This window comes from Monodon monoceros, unplaced genomic scaffold (genome assembly GCF_005190385.1).
Source record: "Monodon monoceros isolate NGI ecotype Baffin Bay Population unplaced genomic scaffold, NGI_Narwhal_1 Super_Scaffold_19, whole genome shotgun sequence".
Classification (NCBI taxonomy): domain Eukaryota; kingdom Metazoa; phylum Chordata; class Mammalia; order Artiodactyla; family Monodontidae; genus Monodon; species Monodon monoceros.
In genome coordinates this window covers 65,540,005-65,567,973 of record NW_021703775.1, presented here as the reverse complement: position 1 = coordinate 65,567,973, position 27,969 = coordinate 65,540,005, and the positions used below count along the sequence as shown (strand labels likewise).

General features: G+C 46.0%; 1 protein-coding gene across 2 annotated transcripts in view; it reads right to left on the bottom strand.

Moving 5' to 3' along the window:
- ALK (ALK receptor tyrosine kinase) overlaps window positions 1-27,969 on the bottom strand; it is a 729,733-nt gene that overhangs the window by 88,736 nt on the left and 613,028 nt on the right. For both annotated transcript variants that reach the window (XM_029231576.1, XM_029231577.1), the window contains exons 8-10: window positions 26,308-26,439; window positions 25,299-25,399; window positions 6,283-6,452 (exon numbers count right to left, since the gene is read on the bottom strand). In XM_029231576.1, coding sequence (XP_029087409.1) covers window positions 6,283-6,452; window positions 25,299-25,399; window positions 26,308-26,439 — 403 coding nt within the window. The remainder of the gene's footprint in view (window positions 1-6,282; window positions 6,453-25,298; window positions 25,400-26,307; window positions 26,440-27,969) is intronic.

Sequence of the window (27,969 nt, the reverse complement as noted above, 5' to 3'; positions counted from 1 at the left end):
TGACTTCAGACTATACTACAAAGCTACAGTCATCAAGACAACATGGTACTGGCACAAAACCAGAAATATAGATCAATGGAACAAGATAGAAAGTCCAGGGATAAACCCACGCACCTATGGTCAATTAGGCTATGCCAAAGGAGGCAAGGATATACAATGGAGAAAAGACAGTCTCTTCAATAAGTGATGCTGGGAACACTGGACAGCTACATGTAAAAGAATGAAATTAGAACACTCCCTAACACCATACACAAAAATAAACTCAAAACGGATTAGAGACCTAAATCTAAGATTGGACACTATAAAACTCTTAGAGGAAAACATAGGAAGAACACTCTTTGACATAAATCACAGCAAGATCTTTTTTGATCCACCTCCTAGAGTAATGGAAATAAAAACAAAAATAAACAAATGGGACCTAATGTTGCACAGCAAAGGAAACCATAAACAAGATGAAAAGAAGACCCTCAGAATGGGAGAAAATATTTGCAAACGAATCAACGGATAAAGGCTTAATCTCCAAAATATATAAACAGCTCATGCAGCTCAATATTAAAAAAACAAACAACCCAATCCAAAAATGGGCAGAAGACCTAAATAGACATTTCTCCAGAGAAGACATACAGATGGCCAAGAAGCACATGAAAAGCTGCTGAACATCACTAATTATTAGGGAAATGCAAATCAAAACTACAATGAGGTATCACCTCACACCAGTTAGAATGGGCATCATCAGAAAATGTACAAACAACAAACGCTGGAGAGGGTGTGGAGAAAAGGGAACCCTCCTGCACTGTTGGCGGGAATGTAAATTGATACAGCTACTATGGAGAACAGTATGGGGGTTCCTTAAAAAACTAAAAATAGAACTACCATACAACCCAGCAATCCCACTAGTGGGCATATACCCATAATTCAAAAAGACACATGCAGGGCTTCCCTGGTGGCGCAGTGGTTGAGAGTCTGCCTGCCGATGCCCGGGACGCGGGTTCGTGCCCCGGTCCGGGAAGATTCCACATGCCGCAGAGCGGCTGGGCCCGTGAGCCACGGCCGCTGAGCCTGCGCATCCGGAGCCTGTGCTCGGCAACAGGAGAGGCCACAACAGTGAGAGGCCCGTGTACCGCAAAAAAAAAAAAAAAAAGACACATGCACCCCAATGTTCATTGCAGCACTATTTACAATAGCCAAGTCATGGAAGCAACCTAAATGCCCATCGACAGACGCCTGGATAAAGAAGATGTGGTACATGTATACAATGGAACATTACTCAGCCATACAAAGGAACGAAATTGGGTCATTTGTAGAGACGTGGACGGATCTAGAGACTGTCATACAGAGTGAAGTAAGTCAGAAAGAGAAAAACAAATATCGTATATTAACACATATATGTAGAACCTAGAAAAATGGTACAGATGAACCGGTTTCCAGGGCAGAAATAGAGACACAGATGTAGAGAACAAACATATGGACACCAAGGGCGGAAAGCAGCAGGGTGTGGGGGTGGTGGGATGATGAATTGGGAGATTGGGATTGACATGTATACACTGATGTGTATAAAATGGATGAGTAATAAGAACCTGCTGTATAAAAAAGTAAATAAAATTAAATTTAAAAAAAAAGAAAGGTTAAAAAAAATAGAAAAAAAATTACCTTGAGAGCACATGTCTCTACTCCAGGGACATTGCCACTGCTCAAAGCATCTTGGGCACGGCTTTTGGAACTTTTTCTTGCTACTATTTATAGTAGGTTGTAAAGTTCCTATCACTTCATGATGAAGACAGACTATGGCATTTTTTTCTATCACTTTGCCGGTTTGTAAGTGGACAGAAGAAATATCCTTCCATGGATCAATGCCTCCCTGTCAGCAGCCTGTATACACCTATGGCACATTCTCTGAGTCTTGACAGAAGGACTACTGTGAGGTGGGAGCAATCTGAATACAGCTCTTTACTCTCAAGTGCCCAGTTCTGGGTCTCCCTACTCACAAGGACCAGGGCACACAATTAAGATCAAAGTCTTTCTTACAAAGTGATTGTGGCAGGACAGTGCCCAGAGACAAAGAGAGTGCAGGTACCAGGCAAGTCTCTAAAGAGAACTCCCTGTCACAAGAGTAACAAATGCTGTTTGGGTTCATCCGATGGGACACAGGTATTGTTCTGATATACAGAACATTGTGTAGTAGTATTTCTTAAAATGTGATTCTATCTGTTTTGTTAGATGCAGTTTGAACAGAGGAAGCACATTAGATGGATTCCAATAAGTGAAATTCTCAGTTAATTCAGCTGGAATTTGAAAATACATGCAATTTCCCTCAATACTTTATTGTGTCAACATGCATTTATTGGGCATATGTGTTAGGCATGGTACGACACAATCAGGAAACCGCAATGTAAGAGAGGCCTGATTCCTGCCTTGTTGGCGTGTATATTTAGATAATAAAAAACAGAGAGCAAAGAGTGATAAGTCATTATAAGGGTGTTTCAAGAGTCATGAGACTGTACTGTATGTATACTATACAGTCTAGGGGTCTGGGGACGCTTCTTTAAGAAGTTAAGGCAGGGTAGTAATCAGGGAGATGGAAGGTAGAATAACATTGCGTGTGGAGAGAATGGCAGGTGCAAAAGCCTGGAAGTAAGAACTTATCATGATGCAACTGAGTTGAAAGAAGTTTAGTGAGGTTACCAGGTAGAGTCACAGAAGAGTGTATAAAAAGGGGCTGGTGAGGTTATGGTTGGATAGAGCACATGTGGGCCTAAATGAAGGTCTCTTTAAAGGAAATTGAAAGGCACTCTAAAAACCACAGAAGCCATGGAAGGATGTAAAAAATGAGAAATAATTAGATTTACATTTCAGAAAGTTTATTCCAGCTTCCTTGTGTAGACTGGATTGGATGGGGATAAAAAATGGAGGCAAGGAGACAAGACAGGAGGTCACTGCCATATCTAGGTGGAGGCTAGTTTCATGTAATGTCTAGGGGCTATGATGAGTTTCTAGAGCCTGGGAGCTCTTTAGGGCTAATCCATAAGCCCTAATAAAGTTGCTTTTAAAAACTTTGTAATGTCTGGAGGTTGGGGAACCTGGGAGCAGAGGTGATTTGGGGCAGCATAGGGAATGAAGTCCTTGCCCTCTCAAGGTCCATGGCTGGAGAGCTGTCCAAGAGGCAGGTGCTGAATAGCTGAAGCCAGGACCTGCCTAATGACACTTCATGGCATGTGGGCAGATGGTAAGGTGCCAATGTCTATCTCAGGGTCGGGAGGAAGGGAGTTGGTCTTTGCCTTTTATCCATTTTCTTTGTCTCTTTCTCTTATTTATTTTCTTCCTCTACCTTCTCCATCCTCCCATTTTCATTTTCTGGCAATCTGGGCAGCTATAGCTCACTCTCCCTGAAAGTAAGAGGGAGTATGTGCTTCCCCTTTATAAGAAGTCTACAGAGCATTGACGACCACAAATTCACATGAACACGTACCCCCATCTTAGGGTTGCATGACTGGTTATTATTGCTAAACTGGCCATCTTAGCCTTTTCTGAGGCATTAGATGGGGAGATATTATTATTATTATTATTATTATATCATAGTTATTGTTAGTAGTTACGACTAAGCATTTACTGTGAGCCAGGCAGTTCACCAAGCACTTTACTTTTCCAAGCCTAAGAGGTAGACTTTATTATCTTTGTTTAATAGTATATGGCTTGGGACTTCCCTGGTGGTACAGTGGTTAAGAATCTGCCTGCTGATGCAGGGGACATGGGTTCAATCCCTGGTCCTGGAAGATCCCACAAGCCACGGAGCAGCTAAGCCCGTGAGCCACAACTACTGAGCCTGCATGCCACAACTACTGAAGCCCGCACATCTAGAGCCTGTGCTCCGCAACAACAGAAGCCACTGCAATAAGTCCCCGCACTGCAAAGAAGACCCAATGCAGCCAAAAATAAATAAATAAAATAAATACATTTAAAAAAGAATATGACTTGACTTGGAAGATCAGTGGTTGTGATTTGTGCCACTTATTCAATAAATTATCTGAGGCCACAGAACTAAGGGATGATGATGCAGGGTATGGGAAATAAACTTCCCTAACATGTACTACACATAGATGCTTTTGACAGTTACTTTATTTAGTTTTGTAATAATCCTGTAAAATTGTACTGATGTTATACTCATTTTGCAGCTGTAGGTGCCAAGGCCCAGAGAGGTTCAGTAATTGGCCGAGGTCACACAACTAGTTAGTGGCTGAGCCAGTGTTTAAACTTGGGACTCTCTGACTCTAAAGCCTATGCTCTGTCATCCACAGGTCTGCTTTACTTTTATGGGGCAGTCACATCTACAGCCTAGTTGGATTTTAGCAAGTGAAAGCTGCTCTGCCTCATTCTCTTGCAGTTCCATTTGCCTCTGGGTCTTGATGCCTCCTATATCATCTCTAGTTCCAGGGAGTGGGGAGGGCAGCATCCCACATCAGAGCATGTCAGTGGTGGGCAGGCGCCCGGTGAATGGGGCCACTTGTGTAATTGCACGTTTATTAGGTCACGAGGCATCATTCAACCAAGCTGGCCTTTGTCTGAATCCCCACAGGATGGTTTGGTCTCAATATCAGTATTGGAAATGTCAGTCTGGTAAACAGCCTTTAACAGGAAGGAGGGAGGCTGAGAACAAAGTCTCCTTCAAGCAAAACTCTAGCTGGCGGGAGTGAACAGAGGCAACATCTTACTTGCCTTAAATCCCCTGGAGTGGCTATGAAAGAGGGAGGACTTGCTGGATCGAAGAGAAAAAAACCTTTTGATTCATCTGAATTAATTTAGCATTTCCCAGGAGGGAGGACTCTGGCATTACCCGCCTGTTCCCCATGCCCTGCACACGAGCCCCTGCAATCCCGAAGGACAAAAGACTAGTCTATGGTGAGGGCGCCCACACTGCCCCTTCCTCCATTTTAATTAAATCCATTTGTCCTGGGGGCAGCACTGAGCCCTGGGATGTCCAAGTGCTTTGATCTTTAACCCACACACGTCTGAAGGAGCGGGAAGCTGCTGCTCAGAGGTTGATGGCATCTTATGACAGCACAGCTTGAGTTATGAGCTCTTGGAAATAGCAGACTCTGAAATCTGGGTGAAGAGTTTGGGACCCAGCTATATATTTACAAAGCTGTGTGTCAACGGGCATCACCCTCCACTTTGCCTTAAGCTCTTTGCCCTCATTTTTCGAAGGATCCACTAGAACAGCAATTTGAATGTATTGGGGAGTCAAAAGCAGAGGCTGCTCTGGATTGTAGGGTTTGACATTTAGCCTATTAAAGAAGGCTTAAAGATCCCTTCCAGATCCAGTTTTCTGTCCCATTTATATAAATGAGTCCCTCTCTCCCCGTCACTTTTTGGTCTGGAACAGACCAGCACCAACTGTCGAGAGTTCAGTGTGACACAGCGGAGCATCACATTAGCAACTGTGCTGGTCAGGCACTGCTGGCTCCAGGCTGACTGCAGGTGGCAGACTGGTGCCATCCTGGGGAGACAAGTGGCAGCTGAGCAGAGAAGTTACTGCTCCATTTCTGAGCCACGCGGAGTTAATGATCCTCTAGTCCAACCCTCTCAGTTTAAAGATGAGGAAACTGAGGTCCAGAGAAGTTCAAGGTTACAAAGGGCATTAGTCCTAGAATCTAACTAGGAATCAGGGCCTTTGGTAGAAGCACTCCCCTGTTTACTGAAGAATTTCTCATCCACCTGCTTTGGGGACCAGGCTCCACAGAGCGCGGACTGGGATTGGCCAGAGCACCAGTCCTCACTCCGATGCCGACTTGCTGTTGCTTCACCTCTTTGGTTCTCAGTGAAGGAGAACCCTGTAAAAGGGCAGGAATGAGGATCCATAAGGTCTGTCCTACCTATGTCACAGGTTTTCTTATTGTTAATAAGGAATAAATAGAACGTCAGATGGAAAAGTAAGGCAAAATCCATTAATTAAGAGAAAATGCCATATACATATAAAGCCTGATTATTCTTTGGGGGTCATATGAGTTGTTCGGTTTTACTTTTTCCTACAGATACTGGAGGCAGCCAATCAGGCCAGGCCAGAGGTGTGAGAGATACTCATCTCATTAGCATGGAAACCCCTCAGAGAAACTCAGTGCTTCCTGTAAGTCTGCAGGAAGAATGTGTGTGCACATTTGTGTGTGCACGTGTCTGTGCATATCTGGATGTGTGTCTTGGGTAGAAGGAATAGGGGGAGGGAAGACAAGGGCCCCTCTGCATTTTGGCTGATACAGGAAAAGGGATTGATGGGGCTGGGTAAAGGCCCACCTGTCAGCCACATCAAGGAGAGGCAGCGCCGTCCACTGCCACAGGCTCAAGCCTTCCGTGGTGGCAACATGCCAGATCATTCTGCTCTGTTCCTTCCCGGTTTTGTTCTCCACCAGCACCAAGGAGACATTTCCCTGCAGCACTCCACAGATGAGCCAGGACATTCGGAGCTGCAAGGGAGAGAAGAGCCAGAAGGACTAGGTGTTACTTACCTTCCTGGAATTCTCAAGGATTTTGCTGGAGACTCAGCCAAGGTCTTCCCTGTGAGGAGAGCTGGTCACCCACAGCCTGATCTCACTCGCCGTCTCCCAAAGTGGCTTTCACCAAGGTTCAAGGAGGTGAGAGGCGGAAACTGATGGGCAATTTTGGAACTTTGTTCAGGTTGATATCATCATCTTAAATTTCACAAGACTCTGCCTCTAAGGGTATATCGAGATCAATAGGATATTAAATGAACTTCCTAAATAGGACCCAAAGATTATTGTCTGTGGCCCCAATTCACTTTGTGACCTTGGGCAAGTGATTTTGTGATTCAATTTCTTTTAGTGATTTAGGTATCATTGATTTTTATTCCTTCCCCAAAGAGTGTAATAATCTTATTTGAATGGTACCATGTCATGTCTTAGCTAACTGGAGACCCTATGACTTGATACCTGTGGTCACTGGTGGGCAAAAGTGAGATAAGAATCTACCTATAAAGATCTTTTAATGTGGTATCTGTCAGAATAAGGGCGCACACTTTTTCTAAAGCAAGATATATGCTTTCATTGTGTCTTTATTATAGGTTTCTATGGCATTGTACCCTAAGACATGTGAAAGGGAACTGTAACTAATCTATCTCAGAAAGTTTAAGTACAGTCATGCCCAGAGGCAGTATATACTATAAACAAGGTCTCTGGTCTTTGTGTTTAAAATAATAGAGGTTGTATGTTTGATAGACAATCTATAAACAACATTTAAAACTTAGGACAACTACAGCATATCATTGTCCTAAATATTCCTGTTCAGATCCTGTAATAAAAATGGCTATTATAGAAAGGAAGATAAATTATGTCCTATGGCAACCTGGAGTTTTCATCAGCTATGATCCCTCCTTTTCTCTGATTCTCATTGTTTGAAGACATGCTTCTCTGTAAACCACTACTGCTTTTCTCCTAGACTCTAAACTCATGTTTGACTCACAATTTGATCGAAGAGGTTACGTACCATGAGGCACTGAAGCAGAAGACTCCCGGCTCTGTTGCATATCAACCCTTCACTAAGAAGGCCACCACTGAGCCTGGTAAGCCTGGTCTATATAACCATATAACCTCTTCGCTTATACCTTTCCCATTTTCCCAAATCCAGTGTAGCAAATACTTGTCTCCACTGCATGTCCCAGGATAATCTCACAAATCTGTTAAATTTTTTCACTGGTCCCACTTGGCTTTCTTGAGCAGTCTGGATGCCATGACTGGAAATTTTAATCCTACTCTTGCTAACTAAACCCTCTCAGCCCTCAGCTCATTATTCTGCAGTGACCAGCTTGGGACAATGCTTGCTACATGCTTTTTCTCCTTTTGCTCCCTGGCCACAGAATATTGCTGATTTGGACTGTTGAACCCTAATGTCCTGGATGGTTCATGTTCATGGTACTTATTCATCCACTGGTGATTTCCACAGTTGATTTCTTGACACACATAGCACAATGGGTGTTTCAAACTCTTCCTCAATCACTGATGCTGTCACCTCTTGGTCCCCAATTCCCGATCCATTATTTTGATTCCTACTTTACTGATAAAGATTTACTGTACCAGGTGCAATCTCCTTCAACTCTTTTTTTCCCCCACAGCATAATTATCTATTTATCTACCTTCTCTCTTCCTTCCCTGTCTTATAGGAAGATGTGTCCTTCACTTTCTTCTAACCCCTTCTCTTTCCACCCTGCTACCCTCATCCTTGCTCTCAATAACAGCTCTTCCTTTCTTCAGCACCTTCAGAGTCTCTCTACTTTCTAGCTCCTCTATTTACAAACAAGATCAGGTTTCACCTATCCTGGAAAAATATTTTTTATTTGATCCTGCTAGCTCCTGTGGCTTGCAACCTATTTCTGTACCTCCATTCAGATGTTAACATTTTGGATAACTGGTACGTAACCACTGCTTCTATTTCCTTGTTGCCCATTCTCTTTTTAAATTCCTTCAATCTGGCTTCTATCCTCATGACTCTAAAGTAACATTCACCACGTCCTCTATAACTTTCTCTTTGTACTCTTTCCATAGCCTCCAAAAGTGCCTCTCCCTATCCATTCTTTCTCCCTTCTAAATTCTTCAGTATATCTCTGTCACATTTTCCTGTTTATCACTGCCATCTGTGACTCTGCAGTGGTTTCTTACTCCCTATCAATTAATATCAAGCCATTCACATTCCTCTATAATCTAGACAAATCAACTTTCTAATCATTCAATGGATATTTATCAAGTACTTTTGCTGAGCCACATGTATCCTCCTAGGATGGTCTAAGAGCTCTAGAGTCTGAGAGATCTCGATTCAAAACTTGTTCTTGCCACTTTGGTCAATTTGAAGCTCAGTTCTCTATTCTCTAAGAAGGGAATTGTTTTATCTACCTTACAAGGTTATAGGGCCAATTAGATGAGATAATACATAGTGCAACAAAATATTAAAAAGGAATTTGGCTCAAGCCCTGAGGCAATAGATATTACATTTCAATGGGAAGTCTGACAGCATAGCGAGATACAGGGCTTTCAAGAGACGTGGATGAAAATAGGGTACACATTTCTTAATCCCTCAACCAGACTTTGGATATAAAAAAGTTGGTGGTTGACTCCTAAGAGAGAGTCTTGGGAAGGTGCTTCTGGTGTATCATGAGTTTCACCTCACTTCACCTTCCTGTGAAGAAGGCTCCCTTTTCATCCCAACTCAGGAGAGAGTGGTTTTAGTGCTACCATAACAAGTACTCAATATTTACCCCCTGCAATTTGGGAGCACAGTGGATTAGTGTCAATCTCTCACCTGGAAAATCTAAAGTATGAACAAGAGGGTGGTTAGCTGCTTTGATGGCAGAACAAGGGAGAAGTGACAGTTTTGGGTGGCCTGCGCTCCCAGAGTTTGCTGGGGCAAAAAAAAATGCATGAGGGCTGCACATAAACTACACTAGAGGGGGCCCGTGTACAAAGGAGCCCATGTCAGTCGTTTTAGATCTTGCCTGCAAGGGCTGCTTGGAGGGGTAAATAGAACTCAGCAGAAGGAAGCTGCAGGTATCCTGAGATGCCCAAAGGCAGAGTAAGCAGTAAGTGACCAACTGGATGGGAGACACCTATGCCCTAGTCAAGGCAAAAGATTCCCAGCCATAGTGGAGGGACTGGGGAAAAAGGTAGACCTCCAAACAAACCACAGAAGTGCCCCCTGTGAGAAATAGTAAGCCTTAAATACTTGTCACATCTGGAGAATACCAACGCAGGTCACTACAACAGTCTGGGCCAAGTAAGAGCTTCCCTATTCTCCTTACCTCTTCTCCTTCCCTGCACTTAAGATCTTGAAGGGTCAGAAGTTAGCAAGAAGAGGAGGAGAGTTGGATGAAGAAGAAAGAGGCCGATGATCACCGTCTCCCAGATTCCAGGCTTTTAATCTGCAACAGGGCCGAGAGTGGTAGGGGGAGGGGAAAGGAAGAAGCCCTGACTTTAAGCAAGACAGAAGTTTTGACGGGATGGGAATTTTGATTTCTCAATACGCCTGTGTTTTGGGTTTTGAAGAGACTTTAGCTGTGTATTACCTTAGAGTGACCAGCTAAGTCGTGGGAACTGCCAGAGTTTTCACCCAGGAGTCCACAGGTTGGGGCTAAAGGAGTGTGGGTTCCTAGATTCCCCCCACAAGTCTACATGCCAGATTTGCACCTGCCGTGAGTTTTTCTGCTTCTGTGCTTTTGATCCTTCCATTTCTTCTACCTCCTCTTTCCTTCTTGCCACTTAAAAAATAAATCTTTTTTTTTTTTTTTGTTCATGGAGCCATTTCTTCTAATCTGTCTTAGAAATGACATCCCCCTTGTCTGAACTCTTATAATGGAGGCTGGTGGGACCGTCACGGGGTGTAGCTCTGCTGCCTTGTCTTCCCTCCTACCCTCATCCCCCTTGGGCCACAAGTTGCTTCAAGGCAGAGACTGTCTTATTCACCTTGAATTCACAGTAGTTGTCAAGTGTAGGCACATGGTAGGAGCTGATCAATGTAAGAAGGAATAAAAGTGTATACATACACAAGAAGACCCTCCTCTTTACCAGGTTCCCCTCTCAGGGACAGAAACCAGCTCTGCATCCCGTGAAGCTCCTTAGCATTTGCCTGCATTCCAGGGGTCAGGTTCCCGGAAAGCGGGGAGGGTCTACCCACTTCGCAGCCAACTGGCTGTAGGCAAACTGTATAGTTCTCAGTTGCTCTTAGGAAACTACATTTGAAGTAGATTCTGCTAGTGGCATGAGCATGTCGGTGAGATATAGTCCTGTCTTATACAATAGACACGGGGCCATAGACCAGTGACTGCTGAGTTTCTCCATCTTCCTGTGCTGTATTTTATGACAATAAGCCTGGGCAGGAGAGAACTGGGCTGGCTGCCAAGGGATGGAGCTTAGGATGGCATCCTTAGCTCCTTAAGAGGTCTACCGGGCTCCCTCTGGGTATCAGTCCTTGAGAGAGATGACCATCCATTCATTCAACAAATATTGATTGCATACCTGCTCTGTGCTGTACATTAAGCATATCTTCCCTGCCCTCAAGGAGCTTATCGTCTAGTCAGGAAGTCTGAATTTAAATGAGTCACTGCAACTGTGCTGAGTACAGCAAAAGGGAAAGTAATCAGAGCCACTTGACAGTGAGGACGTAAGACAGTCACGTCAAGACAACTGACATAAGATAGTCAGGATTTGGGTCAAGATGGCCACTTAATCCAGTTTAGTGCTATGAATAAATAGAAGAATTAAAAATTAACTTTCATCTTACAATATTACCACCTATTTAGGAAACATATATCTATAGCCAAGCTCAAGCCAAGGTGTGCACTGTCTGAGTCTCAGCAAAGTCTAGTTCTGGAAATGGATGCAAAAGGTTTGGAATAAGATTGCCTGCTGGCAGCCAGTGAGCAGCTAGCAAAGCATGCTTTTTGGCCATTTATGTTTTTCATCCACTGAGTCTTTGGTAAGATGTGAGGTAACCAGGCACATGCTGTTCTTTCTCAAGATATAGGCAGTGCAGAACCTAAAGCCTTTCACTTAACCATTTCTCACCTGTACTTAAACCCAGTGATTCCACATTCTGCCTCTAAGAGTCAGTCAGTGCTTTGCTACTCAAGGAGGGCTCTTCAGGCTGGTGTCATCCATGTTGCCTGGGAACTCGTTAGAGATTCAGAATCTCTGGCCCGACCCCAGACCTACTGCATCAAAATCTGCAGAGAAGCATGGAACTAGAGAGCAGCCTCTAGGGCCTTGCCCCTCTGCTTCTATCACTCGTCCCACTGCCTTTCCAGAACATGCCAGAAGCAACTGTTCTTTGTATCAACATTCATTCTCAGGTGGCTTGTCAGACTATCCTTGTTTCCTTGCCTGTTGACAATGGGATAACTTGGTGTTTGTTCTCCAAGGCCAGAAAGAATTAACTGTATGAGTTTAAGCCAACCACTTACCCCTTCTGAACCTCTATTTTCTTATAGACAAACTTGTGATAATAACCATACCATCCCTGCTGGCCTTAAAAGTGCTTATAAAGATTGAGTGGGGCTTCCCTGGTGGCGCAGTGGCTGAGAGTCCGCCTGCCGATGCAGGGGACACGGGTTCGTACCCCGGTCCGGGAAGATCCCACATGCCGCGGAGCGGCTGGGCCCGTGAGCCATGGCCGCTGAGCCTGCGCATACGGAGCCTGTGCTCCGCAACGGGAGAGGCCACAGCAGTGAGAGGCCCACGTACCCCAAAAAAAAAAAAAAAAAAAAAAAAAGATTGCGTGAACTAAAGAATGTGAAAGTAGAGCTCACATATAGTAAATGAAATGGTTAAACCTGTGGTTTTCAACATGCTTTGCAGATCAGGATCGCCTGGGGAGCTTTCGGGACTACCCACATCTGGGCTTCACCCCCAGAGATTCTGATTTCACTGGCCTCGGGTAGGTCCTGGGCACTGACGGTTTTTCAAATCTCTCCAGGTGATTCTAAAGCGCAGCCTAGGCTGAGACCCCTGGGAAGATGGGGCTACTTAGTGCAGGAAGCAGCCTGGCCTTCTCGATGACGGGTCCATTTTCATCTTGGACTTTGAGTAAAAGGCAATCATTAAATAGCTAAAAAATGGCTTATGCTGTGCTCACCACCACCAAGGTATAGAAGGAGTGTTTTTCCTGCAGTGGGGGAGGACACAGTCCTCAGCAGAGGGTCTTCATGTGGCTGCCACACAATCCTTGGGCAAAGCCTGAGAATGCCCTTGAGAGTGAGAGATCCGTGGGCTGAGGGTGAGCAGGGATGATCTGAGGATGCAAACAGGACCAGAACTATCATCTTGGACCTACAGGATAAGGTCCTCAACAATTTCTTCAATAGAAGAACTGGAGGACGGGTATCAATTCTTACAGAATATCCCTTATTAATTACTTGTATCTAAGTGTATAGAGCAACTATATGTGATTCCCAGAACAGATTGAAGGCTGAAGTCCTTTTAGAATTCTTCCACTTTCTTTATATAGCCCTAGGTTAAATAACCCTTTTGATGTCATTATATATGGATACTCAGATCAGGTAGACCTGGTTTGATCTTGACAGTCAAGTTCAGGTACCCAGAGTAGGCAAAAAACTCTCTTGGAATTTGATCTTAATGAGACCAATTTCTATCTGGGTGGCCTACAGGATAAAGCACTTCATTAATTGACTTTCTTTTTTTTAACATCTTTATTGGAGTATAATTGCTTTACAATGGTGTGTTAGTTTCTGTTGTATAACAAAGTCAATCAGCTATATGTATACATATATCCCCATATCCACTCCCTCTTGTGTCTCCCTCCCACCCTCCTTATCCCACCCCTCTAGGTGGTCACAAAGCAACGAGCTGATCTCCCCGTGTGATACAGCTGCTTCCCACTAGCTATCTATTTTACATTTGGTAGTGTATATATGTCCATGCTACTCTCTCACTTCGTCCCAGCTTACCCTTCCCCTCCCCGTGTCCTCAAATCCATTCTCTACGTCTGCGTCTTTATTCCTGCATTAACTGACTTTTTATTGAATGTTAGAGAGCTATACTAGGCACTCGTACATGCTGTCTCATTTTACACTCACAACATCCCTTCCTGTACATACTATCATACCCATTTTTCGGATGTGGAATCTAAGGCTCGGAGAGGTTAAGTATGTCATGCATGGTCACTAAGCCCATATGCTGCAGACCTGGATTCCATACTAGGTTCTATGTTCCTTCTACCGTATCTATAGAGCTATACACATGTAACATATTATGGTAATACATAAATCTTTTGGGTGTGTCTTGTGAAGGTTTTCTAGATACTCGTTGCTCAAAGTGTGGTCTGTGGACCAGCAGTGTTGGCATGACTGGGAGTTTGTTAGAAATGTAGGGTCTCAGGCCTTATCCTTGACCTGCTGAATCAGAATTTATATTTTAATAAGATCTTATCATAGAAGCATCTTCATATTGGGGGAATTACCGAGATAGTGCATTTTAAACCATTTACAACCTTTGTTTCTGCCTCTGCCAGACAATTAATAGTCACAAATGTATGTGTGTGTGTGTGTGTGTGTGTGTGTGTGTGTGTGTGTGTGTGGTGTACCTCAAATGTATTCACACAAATATGGGAAATCTTATACAAATCCTACATAATATTTATGGGAAGTAACACTTGTCGGAACCTGTAACGATAAAATTTTTGATCCTTTCTAGACCCATTCTAATAGATATAGATCATAAGTGACAGCTTTTGACTAATAAACCCTTTTACATGCAGACAACAAATGAGACAACTGAAAAGAGACAACGCCAGGAGCACGCCACCAGCAATTGTATTTTCTGGCCCCAGCCCGCCCTTTCTGGGCCATTTTTCCCTCCCTCTTGGTGGGGCCCAATAGACTTTCCAATTATGTGCTACCAGTGTTTGTCACTTTATTAATTAAAGTTCTGTATGCAAAGCAGGAGCAGCCTTGTGGCCAGGCCTAATGCTATTATTTCTCTCACGGCCCTTTCCTCCTCCAGAGGTAATGACTGCAATTTTATGTCTAGAATATGCCCCCTGTTTGCTATGCATATCTTGTGGCAACTTCACAAGTTTCTCTTGAACCAATTAAAAAAAATCAGTATGGAATTTAGGCTGAAGTTGGACAAAAGAGACTCAATGGTATCAAATAATGTCTACTAGCAGGCAGCAACCTCAAATATAGGAAATGCTATGAAGGGGAGGTGCTACGTTTCTTTGAATTTCTGAAGGGCTGCATGTATTCTAGCAGTAGAGACAAAACCAAGAATGGATGTTCTAGTGCGTATTTCACTTAAACAGAAGAAAACACATTTTAACAGACTGAGATGCTCAGAAATGAGTTTGTTTGTGGCGGTGGGGTGGGTACTCCTTCGATATTCCCCACACTATGGGTCACCCAGCACTCACTGGATGGCCAGGATTGGGGATGTCGTCAAGGACATCCAAGCTTTGAATGGAGGTTAAAGCTTCTTCCCAATCTAAGATGCAACAGGGCTGTTAATTCTGGGTGTGAACTTGTAATTTTATTTTTTTTTAATTAATTTTTATCGGAGTATAGCTGCTTTACAATGTTGTGTTAGTTTCTACTGCACAGCAAAATGAATCAGCTATACATATATGTATATCCCCTCTTTTTCCTTCCCATTTAGGTCACCACAGTGCATTAAGTAGAGTTCCCTGTGCTATACAGTATGTTCTCATTAGTTATCTATTTTATACATAGTATCAATAGTGTGTATATGTCAATCCCAATCTCCCAATTCCTCCCACCACCCCCCTTTCTCCCTTGGTTGAATTTGTAATTTTAAGAGGTCCTTGGTTTCAATGTGGTCTTATGAATTTTAACTGAGAGTACTGTTTCACTGCAAAACCCAGTGTTTTGTACACCATCTTCTAACTCACCCAGAAAAAATAAACACCAACTCTCTAGCTATAAATAGCCTAATGAAAAATCAACCCGACTCAGCAAGAAGCAGGCCAGATGTGGATTTCTGATAACAAGCAAATAAAATATGCTGGGAAATACTTGCAATTACGGAGGCTTAAGGATTCCTGGCCACGTAAGAGACTTAAAAGATTGAGATCCTTTCTGAAAACAGCACCCCATGTCTTTCCTGCTTTCTCAGGCATCACATTGAAGCCACAGAACACCCAGCCAGGGACATCCACGTGCCCCCTTTGCAAAAACACAGCAAGAAAAGCAATGAAGATTATATATTTCTTGGACCCTGGCTGATGAAGTTACGAAGTTACGGGTATTTTTTTCCTTCTTTGGTATTTTCTTTCTTTTCTAAATTTTTTACAATGAACATCCATTACTTTTGGTAACTAGAACAAAATGAATAAATTTAGGGTAAAATCATATTTATGAAGAATGATATTGATCTAGGAAAATACAATAGTAAGTAATGAAGAAGACACAGGATGCTTATACAGTATGATACCAAATTTGTATAAACCCGTTATCTATCTATCCCTCTGCTCAAATCTACATTTATCTGCCTGGAAAGAAATTTACAAACATGGTAACAGGGGTTATCTTTGGAGGGTAAGACTGTGGGCAATTTCAATTTTCTTCTTTAGTTTTTCCTAATGTTCTACAATGAATGCAGAGCATTTCTGTAATCAGAAAAAACAATAAACGCTGCCTTAAAAAAGGCATCAAGGGAGGATTCCGATATCATTGGAAAGTGGGAGAAGAGAGTGCTGTCTTTTCACCGCTTTGGGGAGGATCAGGTTCTCTGGCCTGAACTGTGGGCTTTGCAAGGAAGACCAAGGGAAGGTGGGAGCTTCTGGGGGAATGAAGTGGGGTCATGCTGTGGCTCTGGAATCAGAAAGAACATTTCTGTCTTTATTTATGACATAATATCTCAGGGCCTCAGTCTTCATCTGTGAAATGGGGCCAACCGTACTCTCCTTATAGAGTCACTAGGAGACTTTAATAGGATTATGTGATCCCAGTGCCCAGCTTACCAGATACATTTATCAATGTTAGTTCCTCTTCCTGTATTGGAAAAAGCAGGTAGGGAACAACGACAGAGATAAACAGCTCACAAAAAGCAGAATAGGACAGGATGAAGGATGCTGTATTAAAATTTTCAGTCCAGTGTTTTATATTCCAGGTTCCCTATAGAATTATCTTTCCAGTCTTGTGGGAAGAAAACAATATTTTCTTTTGAGTTACACTGTAATGAGGTGATCTTGGGCAAACAATCTCCTCTGTGCCTCAGTTTCTCTGTAGGTGACAGAGATGATGCTGAGAAATAGCTTCGAAATCCTTTAGCTGGGGAACAGGATTGACTCTGTGAAATGAAATTCCTACAACCTTCATGAACAGCCATCAGAAAGAGAATGGACTCCAGGCACGAGAGTATCTGCAAGTCGCAAAGCCGCCTGGGGAGTGTTTATGCCCTGACAGCTGGGGAGAGTGTGCTTTCAACAGGTTGGCCCGTGCATGTGGACCACACGAACGTGTTATAATGATCACCACTAGTGGGAGCCACAAGGGGGCGTATGATGAACAGGTGGACTTGGAATCGGACCCAAATCTCTGCCAAGTGCCCAGGAGGACTTTATTCGCACCCACGAGCCTTGACAGTAATTCTTCTATGCCTCAGTTTCATCACGTAATGGCTGAGGTATTAAGTTTGAATGACTCAAAGGTATTAAATTAATTATGTCTGACTGTAATTACAATGGCTGTTGATTACTTTAGCCCATTAGCATGTGTTCTGGCAGCATCAACCACATTACAGTAAGTGGTGACAGAATGCTAGGTTCCAGTGGCCTCCCAGCTCTAGGTACTGAGGTAAGAATTATTTTGACTCCAAATCTCAGTAGGGCTATATTTGTTGGACCCTCGAGAATCAATGAGGAGTCTCCTTGTTTGCGCTTATCCTGGATCAAGGTTATACTCACGATTGAGAAGCTGCACAATTAATTAATTAATTATGACGAAGCAGCTTCATTGGGCACATCCCCCTGGTGCTAATACTAGGAACTGTGCAAAATAATGCTCCCAAGCCGTCTGCATGTTGCTAATTGACCCAGAGGAGAAATAAGAACGTCTGAATTTATGTCAGCAGTGGCTTCTTCACGCCTATGCAGAGTAAGAAGAGGGATAATAATAATTTCTGCCGCTCATAAAATATTGTAGAGATTGCAAAGAGCTTTCCTATTTTCATCTGATCCTCGAGCAAGTAACACAGGCAGTTTTATTCCCGATTAGGGAGACTGACTGACTCGAGTGACCTAAGTCTAGTCCAGTGACCTTAGAGTGTTTGCAGGATTGGCTTTGGAGTTGGACAGACCTGTTTTGAATCCTGGCTCTGCCCCTCGCTAGCAAGGGTGACTAGTAAGTTACTTAAGCTTCTGAAGCCCCAGGTTCTGCGTCAGTAAATGGGGGTGACAACTCCTCACAAGTCTGCTTTGTTAATAAGATAATGCAAGTGAGATGCTTAGCGCAGACACACAGGCGGGGGTCACGATTTAAAAAATACAGCAGTCCCCTTAATCAGCGGTTTCCCTTTCTGTAGTTTCAGTTACCTAAGGTCAACTGCAGTCCAAAAATACCAAATGGAAAATTCCAGAAATAAACAATTCATAAGTTTTAAATTCTGCACCGTTCTGAGTAGCAGAACAAAATGATGAAATCTCCTGCTGACCCGCTCTGTCGCGCCTGGGACATGAATCATCCTTTTGGCCAGTGTATCCATGCTGTATACACTATCCACCTGTCAGTACAGGATAAAACATAGTATACATGGGGTTTGGTACTATCTGTGGTTTCAGGCATCGACTGGGGGTCTTGGAACGTATCCTCCATTGATAAGGGGGGGCTACCGTACTCCTTTAGTTACTTTACAGTTATTAAGGGTCCCTCCCTTAGTCCCAGACTAAGGGAAGGTTTCTTTCTCCTAGGACTACAAAGATTTAGGGTGTTTGAGGGCTCTAGTTAAGAATTTTGGCTTGCTTTTTAATGTAACATAGCCAAGTGGTTCATAAGTAACTTGGAGACCAGGACCTGTCGTACTGAAAGTAAGTGTTCTTAACTTTTCTGCTGAATAAACACTAAAAAGATCCCAGACTCCTGCGGTCGGTCTCCTGCACGGCCGGTCACATGGTGTGTTTGAAATGAATACTCGCTGGCTCCCCGCCTGAGTGAGGACCCTCTGTGCCCCTCCCTTCCTCAGTCCTCCCACCAGGCATCTGTGCGCCCATCCAACCCAGCCAAGTTCCACGCTGCCTTTCTGGTCCCATCCTGGCAGCTGCCATGTATCTCGTCCTGAGGGTGCCGCCCCTGACCAAGTTCTCCAGATTCAGGATAGGGCAGGCTCTGGCCTTTGATCTTGGACTCATCACAAAAGTAATAGTAGTAGGGCTTCACTGGTGGCGCAGTGGTTGAGAGTCCGCCTGCCGATGCAGGGGACACGGGTTCGTGCCCCGGTCTGGGAGGATCCCACATGCCGCGGAGCGGCTGGGCCCGTGAGCCATGGACGCTGTGCCTGCGCGTCCGGAGCCTGTGCTCCGCAACGGGAGAGGCCACAAAAGTGAGAGGCCCGCGTACCACACACACACACAAAAAGTAATAATAGTAATAGCAGCAGTGGAGGAGCAGAAACCACACTTATTAAGCATCTACCATGTGTCCAGATCCGGGCCGGGCACTCTTCTATCTTGGCTACTTGTTTCTCCCAACAGCCCTGCAGAGGATACTGAAGCTGAGAAGAGTGAGGTATTTGCACAAGGTCACCCTGCTAGAAAGTGGCAGGATTCCACCAAGGTCTGAATGACCTCAACGTGCTGCTTCTCCTATCACGTCACACTGCCTTGGTGATGCTCCTTTTGTCCTGACCCCGAATGACCAGCTGGGTTCCTCTGGACATGGGAGATGTCACAACTCTCGGGCCATGGGGCAGGGGGGAGGCAGCTGCCTGGGGCCACCGCGCTGCTCTGACGTGCTTGAGATGTCAGCATCACCACATGGGAGCCAGAGGGGCCCTGTGCTTCCTGCTGGGCCCACCATGACGTCCTGGACAGAGATGGACAGCCCAGCTGGATGTCGCACAGGAAGCATGGAGTTCTATCCCTGCTTCTTCAAGGCTCCTCGAAGCCGAAGAGGAGGGGTGCAGAGAGTAGAGGGTGCAAAAACAAGCCCTGGCAAGTCTAGCTGGATTCGCTCTTGATTTAAGCAAACACTGAAGCCTGGAGCTGTCCGAAGACGAGCGGGACTTGCCCGTGAGTCGGTGAGCGTTCTGTCACTGCAGTGGATGTCACAGCATTAGATGAGATGGAAGTTGGATATCCAGACCTCAAACACAGTGCAAAGGTGCTCAGGCTCGTGGGAGGGGAGCTAGGGATGGTGTTGCCCCAGAATCCCCCCTAGCTTGGCATTGAGCCCTAACTGTTTACAAAGAGGGTTTCTGCAGCCACCACAAAGTGTTTGCGCAGCATTGCTTGGCCACACAAGGCAGAGGCTGTCCTAGGTGGACTCTGGAAGAAACTGCTTGCTCTTCCACCAGTCAGCACTCAGCTGAGACACAGGGGAGGACAGTAAGTAGGGAGAAGGGAAGGCTGAAGTTTGCTTCTCCCCAGGTGGGCCCATGTTCTAGGCAGAATGTGGAATGAATCCAGGAAATGACAGCCTTACTCAGGATCAAGCTCGTGAAGCCTCTTGGGGTAGCTTCTCCTTCCTGATTTGCTAAAATAAGTGAGAGCACGTGGGGCTGAGAACAAGGCACATACAAGGTGAGTGGCAGTGTCACCTTGGCTGCTCAGGAATTAGACCCAGCAACTAGTCCCAGCTTGAGGAGAGGCAAAGTGGGTAACTAGTCCGCTACAAAATGGTATGAATTCCCTTCCTGCCTCTGGAGATGAGGAATCTATGGTGAGGTAGGGTGAGGGCTCTGGGTTAGGTGAGAGCCATGCTAGTCCTCAGGGATGCTTCTGAGGCCCACATCAACTCCCCAGAAACTGAGAAGGTACACCCACCATTGCCGGGGGCAGGGCAATGTGACAGAAAGAGCACGAGGCTTGAAGTCATAAGACCTGAGTTTGATCCTGATTTTGTATGGACTGGCTGTGCATCTCTGGGTACATTTCTTTCCTGTCCTGAACAGATGGAATGCTCCATCCCCTGGGCAGCCCTGCATGAACCCTGACCCAGATCACGGGCGGGGCAGCCCCTGACACCTAGGATCTACTCCAGAAAGTGAGCTGCACAGAATATTCTTAGCGTCTTTAGCTCCTGCTTGTTGAGGGTTTGGTGGGGTTGACAGAGGAAGAGCCATTCAGGTTTTGCATTTTTTTCTACCTCAAGCCATCCTAGAGGAATTATTGTTACTCTTATTCTCCTTTTTTTGCCTTTCCAAGGGGGATTTTGCTATTGAATTTAATAAACTGTTAAAACACAGGAGTCACGAAGTTCCTGTCTTCTTCCATCTGGAAGTCCTGTTTGTCTGCCCGTGGGGAGGGAGTGAGGCCAGCTTGACCAAGCCCCATCAGCACAGCCAGGACACTCACTGTGGGTTACACCGAGATGCTGGAGAATGCCCCGCCGGCCAAATCCCTGGGAAAGGATGGGCCCTGTGTCCAGGAATGGTCACCAGCAGCCCGGAAAGCCTTACAAAATCAACCAGAGTGCAATGCGCTGAACAACTCCCTCGCCTCCAGCCTTGGGGGCCCTGCCTGCATAGCGGGCTCCTCCTCAGCGGGCCTTTGAGCAGAACTTAACAGGTGGCAGAAGGCAATTCCAGATGCCAGCCTCCTCTCCCACGTTCCTCTGGCCACATTTGCTGGTTTTAATGACACGGAGCTGAGGTCTCCTTCCCTGCAGGCCAGATAGCCTATGCCGACATGGAGGAGGCCCTCTGGTCGCCTTCTGCTCCCATCTCAGCAGCTCCTAGCCGCTAATGAAAGCTTTTATCACCACAGGGCTGATGCCAGGAGTAGAAAGGACCGGCTGTGCGCCAGCCCTAGCGTGTGTGTGCCTGCGTGTTCCCACGCGTGTGCAGGGAGAGCTCAGAGGCGGCTGCAGCTTTGGCAAGATCAGAAGACCAGTAGCCAGGAATTGGCCTGCCCTAGGCTGTCATCACAAATTAAGTGGCTCACGTGCCGCTTCCTGTGTCCCTTTCATTCCTGCAGCTCATAGATGAAAAACTACTTCCATGTTTTGGAGCGGGGAGGAGGCTGAGGGAAGCCCATTTCCCCGCCCGCCCCCCCAGCCTTGTTCTGTCCTAAGAACATGGCATAAACTATTCTAGTCACAGGCAGGCTATTCAAATAAAATAGAACTTCAAGCCACACCGGGCTTGTTGAGACATTCAGGCTTCTAGGATGTGTGAAAGGCAGGGGAGGGGTGGAGACGGCCCCTGACACTCTCCCGTCCTTTTTATTACCAGCAGCTGCAATGCTAAACACATCCCAGTGTGTCTCCCAGCCACAGCGGAGGCCAGCCGTTCTGACAGCAAGCGAGCGCAGGAAAGCCACCGTGAGGCTCCCCTCCCCAGAGGCAACTTTAATTATTTGAACTGGAGCTCAGCAAAATAAAAATAAAATAAAATCGGAATATATCATAAGTGGTGCCTCACTTTCCCGCAGGGAATAGCTGGTGGTAGGTGGGCGGGGCAGGGCTGGGCGGAAATCTTTAAATATTCAAGCCCCTCGTGCAAGCATGCAGGCCGGGGTAGGTGCAGCGTGTGCACCGAGAGCAGACGGTGGAGAGAGGCGGCTGGCTGCGGTGCTGCAGGGGTCTGGAGGGAGGAGGCCGGAGCTGGAAGGCTTCTGAGTGCTCTGCAAGCTGGCTGGCACAAAGACACACCCTGGCTCTGTCTCCATCGTCGGTGGGCACCTGACCCGGCTCCACGCGGGCTCTGAGAGGTGCTCTCCCAGCCCCTTCTGTCTCTACCACGTCTGTCCCCCACCCTGTCATTTCTGCCCGCTCCTGTGACTCATCTTTCTAAAAGGCAAAGCACATCACATTCTTTGGAGTCCCAGGTAATGGAGGACAACTCTCAGCATGGGCTCAGAATGAATTTTGGTCACAACTGGCAAGGACGCCTATGGCCAGTCACTCTTAAGTCTCAGTGTACATCCAAATCACCAAGTGTGGGGTTTGAAAATGCAGATCCCCGGGCCCCTGTCAGTTACATCATTCAGGATGTCTGGGGTGGGTCTCAAGAATCTGCATTTGTCATGTTTTCCAAGTGACCGCAGCTGGAGAAACCTAGGCCTACTAGTTCGCTTACAGCTAGATTTTCAAGGAAAGGCATTGAAGGCGATACCAATTCCCCTATGGAACCCACTGACGACTGTGGGGTTTCTTGGGGTATTTTGAGCTATTCTGCAATTACTTCAGCTCCCTGGAGGCCATGGACCAGGACTGTTAGGGTTTAGAGAAGATGCTCAGGGGTGGGTGTCAGCCTGGAGTTCAGCTCAGCCAGCCGCCTGCTCCCGTGGGCCCGCCCCTCATCAGAGACCTTCACCCCTGGCTCTATCTGGTGTCCGCCTTCCTGCACTAGGGCCCCACAGCCATCGGAGGCCTCTTTAGGGCTGGGGGGTTAACCTCACACAGTCTCACACAGCAATGCAACATCCGTTTCCCCGTCGCTGACATTCAGCCAGCCGGAGAGATGGAAATCAACTTCCTGCCTTCGGCATTTAGGACTCGAGTGAAATAGACGGCAGGGCTTACGAACCTGGAAATGCATATTTCTATCTTGGTCATTTATTTTTCTGATGAAAACATTTCCCCCAACGTTGGGAATTCAAAGACCCACCGGCCTGAGATGAATAGTCTGAAACCTGAATGCGAAACAACTGAGCTGATTGCAGACTGGACTCGTTGCTTTCCCTTCACTCCTTGTGCTGAGCCAAGTTCTGGAAAAGGGCAGGAAATAACGGAAACCGCCCAGAGCAAATGTGACTGGAGGAATCATAGAACAGGCCAGTAGAACAAAACACCTGTTTAAGCTATTGATCAACCCAAAGGTTATCAGAGAAATGATGAAGTATTAGAAAAATACCAGTTTTACCTTGACATTTCTTTTTCTGAAATCAGCCTCATATTAAATCCAGTGAAGAATAAATTCCAAGATGAAATGCTTTTAAGGATCCCCCTCACCTCTCAGATGGGCCAACCAACTCTCCTCATTTAGATTTCCCCTTAAGAAGCCTCCCTTTCTAGGTGCTGCTCTGCGGCACCCGAGGAGTATCGATGATGACTGAGTTAACTCCATCATCCACACCGGAAAGCGGCTTCTCAAATGCGATTTAACATGATGACTCTATCTATTGGTGCCCTGACTTCTTCAAGAAAGGATTTAAGGTGGCTCACAGAGATACACAAAACCCAGTCAGGTAACATAAACTAGGAGAGGGTAAGGAAGATGGGGCAAACGTAGAGTCATAAAATTGAACCAGGAGTAAGGCTGCTACAAACTACACATCATGAACCCCTATTTGCCTACTGGGTAAAGCCTCAGATTTAATCTGACCATTCTTCTGATTAAAAAAAAAATCATTGATACATCTTTTCCACTCTTTTTTTTTTTAATGTTTGTGGGTTTTTATTTCACAAAAAGCCTGGAGGGCTTGAATTTTCCTGTACCCCTAAGCAGGGGGAGGCTCTTTCCTGCATCTCTGCTGGTCAAAGCCCCACCTGCCTGGGATTGCTGGCAGCCCCTCAGAGGGGAAGTGAATCTAGTCAGTTTCACAATGCCCACTATTTCAAAGGGAACAAATTGCTCCAAGGGCACAGAGCTTTTCCTGAAATGAAGCCAGAAAGGTGTTTCACCTATGAGTTTCCAGAAAGAGAGGATAGACGAATCTAAACTCTGCTGGCTTTCTACTGTGTGCAAGGTGTTGACGCAGTGCTTGGTGGGAGTGCAAAGAAGCACAGGCATGGCACGGCTCTCCAAGAGCATGGAGGCAGGTTTTTGGCTAAGTCCTCTTCCTCTCCCCCTTTCTCCTTTGCATAATTATACAGGGTACCAGAGACTGTTGGTTAACTATTGTAGTACCTACATTGTGCCAGACCTTGTGATAAGCCCTTTACATATATTAACCTATTTAAGCCTCACCTCCTTGGGGTAGGCACTCTTATTGTCTCTACTTTCCAGGTGGGGAAACTGTGGTCCTGAGAGGTTATTAGCTGATCAAACAAATTGTACAGCCAGTCAGTGATGGAAACTGACTTGGACTTAGCTAGTTGATTCCAGAGTCCACGAACTTAATCACTGGGCCCTGTTGGGGTCTAGCACATCTCCTGGTCCCTAGAGAATGTGACCTTGCGTTAAGAATCATGGCACCTTCAGTCTTCACATTAAAGAGGTAACAGCTACACGAACCATTTGGTTACATGGCTCTGGAGGTACCTCACTGAATGCCATTGATGCCTTAGAGAAATTTATGTAAGTCAAAGTTTTGATGTTCTATAATATTTAAAATGTATTATAAGAGATTGACATTTTTAAAAAGGATTCTGTAGCAAGTCGCTGTTACCCTCCCCTGCTGTGCCTTGGAAATACTTTTTGGTTTTGTTTAAATCAAGGTCCTACTGCAAATAGTTCAGTGAAGCTGAGTATGGTGTTTAAGGTAAGATTCTCTGCAGATGGGACTTTACCACGTTGGTGGGTACTTTCTGCCTAGAAGTTGGCTCAAATGGCCCTCTTGTCCTCCTGCAAGAGAACAAGCAGCCCGACCATCAGGCTACTTTGCTCATCTGTGTGGGTTCATCTGGAAGTGCCCAGAGGTGGGAGGAGAAGGCAGAGAACTAGAGGAACAGTGAGACTTGCCTCGCATGGAGAGTTCTTCATCGGTGCAGGAAACGTAGCGCTGGTCACCGTAGCACTTTCAGAGGTGGGGGCATCGGTGGTGCTGAGCAACAGGGCGTGGCCTGGGCAGAGAGGAAAAGAGTCAAAGACGCACCATCCTCGCACACTGAAGGGCCTCGGGGTGCAGGGTTAATGGGCCCTGCACCATGCTTCTCTAGCCTCAGGATATCTCTAAGGATACAGGTTTTCTGCGGCCTCTAATGGAGAAGACAGCCTGCTGACCACTGTCTACAAAACTTGGCTCATGCAAAGGTCTTCATTCCAAATGGCCTGCAATGTCCCAGCACCATACATCTGGGTTACTGCATCCTTGATCTCCCAAGGTCACCAGCTTTAGCTCCTAGCCCGGGAGCAGCCTGAAGTATGCTGGACTCCCCCAGGCCCACTCCTGCCCCCCGTATCCAGTCATGCCAGCGCTTTGCCCTCCAATGGTCTCTAAACCTTCACTGTCAAGCAGGGACTCTAATGGGGGGAGGGTGGGAGTTGCCAGCTGCAGCTGGATGCGGGGTTGGGGGGGTATGACTGAGGAAGGCGGGCCGCAGGCAATGGTCTAGATATGGGGCAAGGTTCCCAGGGCACAGTTCTGGGGCAAATGACGCAACAGCCTACCTGAGCCTTAGCCTCCCCAGTCATAAAGAGGGCTACAGCTTTCCTTATCTCTCAAGGACTTCTGTTCCTGATGCATAATAGGTTTCAACAGACACTTGTTAAATGAATGGATTATTATTATTGTTGCTTTTATTCTTATCTTTCAGCTAATCCTTGATCAAAGTTCTCATTTTAAGGATCAAAAGGTGACATTAGCCTTGGCTTGACTCAATCATTCTAATGCTCAAGAGAGTGTGAAGAGGGAATTGTGTAGGTGTACCCCAGGGCAGGTCCTTGGGGGAGGTCCAGTGCCTCTGGGGTGGTGCCCCAAGTCTATTGTCTGGCCAGGTGGGCACCAGGGGAAGGGAAGAGAGGGTGGTACCTTGGTGGTCCTGGAACCGGGCATCCTTTAAGGTCCTGACTTGCCACTGGGGCGTGTGGGGTGACAGTGAGCTTTGGGTCCAGCCACAGAATCCATCCTCGAAGTTGCAGTAAAAACCAGCAGGGAGTTTACCTTCAGGGAGAGCACAGGGGTACAGTCATTTCCAGGACTGCTAAAGGCAAAATATGCCAACAGCAAGTAAAGTTAGCCAGGCATGACCATCCTCGTTAATGATAGCTCCCCAGCCAGACCCTCAATGTCTAATCATGCTCATAGTGAAGAGAAGCCCAATCCCTAACTTGTACGTGTGCTGGTTTATACTTTTCTGATCTTCAGAAAATAATAATATGGGGTATTGCTAACCCAGTTTTATATATGAGAAAGCAGAGGCTCAGAGATGTTAAGCAACCTGACCAAGGTCACACAGCCGACAGGTAACCCAGCTGGGATTTGAACCCAGCTCTTCTGCTTTTAAATTCTGTGCTCTTTATACAGATCCACCACGAACATGATCCTAGAAAAGCCAGTGTATAACTCACTGAAATGCATTTCTAATGGCACAGTGATAAGAGTGTGGTGGTGGCAGTGGTAGTGTTGGCTGGGGGTTGGTTGGTTTGGTTCCCTCAAATCACCCCTGCGTGCAGAGACACATATTGCTCAAAACTATCTATTTGGTCCCCTTTATTTCCCAACCCCTTGCAGTTAAGTGAAGCCACATGGCTAGTTCTGGCCAATGACATGTGAGTGGAAGTGTTGTGTGCATCTCCTGTGGATGGAGGCTGTGAAAAGGCCTGGTGTAATTTTCAGACTCTCTCTTCTGCTAAAGCAGCCAAGGAGAGTTCTCGTTCCTGGGGGTGCTGCTGCATGATGGTGGCACTTCTGCCAGCAGGAGAGATCCCAAGGAGTAGAGGCCCCTCCCACCCCAGCCCTTAGTGGACAGGTACCGTAAATGTTATGTTAAGCCACGGAAATCTGGGGATGGTTTATTACTGCCGCATAACCTAGCCTATCCTGACTAAGCAATCCCAGTCCCTGGGGCCTCTTTATATGATCTGTTGGCTCAGCATAAAGGGCCCTGTTAACGCTTTTCTCTACATCAGCCCGACCTCGGGTCCCATTAAAGAGGTCACAGTCAGTTCTATACACCACATATTTCCCCACTGCCCACAGAAGGAGGAGGACAGGAGGAGAGGGGTAGAGTGAGATCCCTTGCTCCGGTTTACTTGGAGAATGGCTGCAGGGAAGGCTCTCAGCCCCGAGGAGCTAGTGGGCCATTCCAGGCGGCTACCCTGATAGTACCCAACAGCCCCGGCCAGGCCTGTCTCCACACAGCAGCTCTCGAGCCGGACCCACCCACCGCTCTCAGTGTCCTTCCTCTGTCTCAGCCTTCTTGGCAGCAGCAGGCTGACAAAGACGGCCCTACCGCTTCCTGGCTGTGACAGCACCTTAGTGAATTATTACTCATTTCTCCCTGATTCTCTGTGCATTTCACACAGAGGCAGAATTATAAATTAAAACAGGCTGTCACTGACTTTGAGCATCTCTTCCCATTTATACCCCCCTGAAGAAATCATCCCCCCTGCAAGCACTGCATGTTCCCCTGATTAAAAATCCAAAAACTAAGGAGATCTTTCTATTTTATTTTTTATGCCCCCCCTCAAG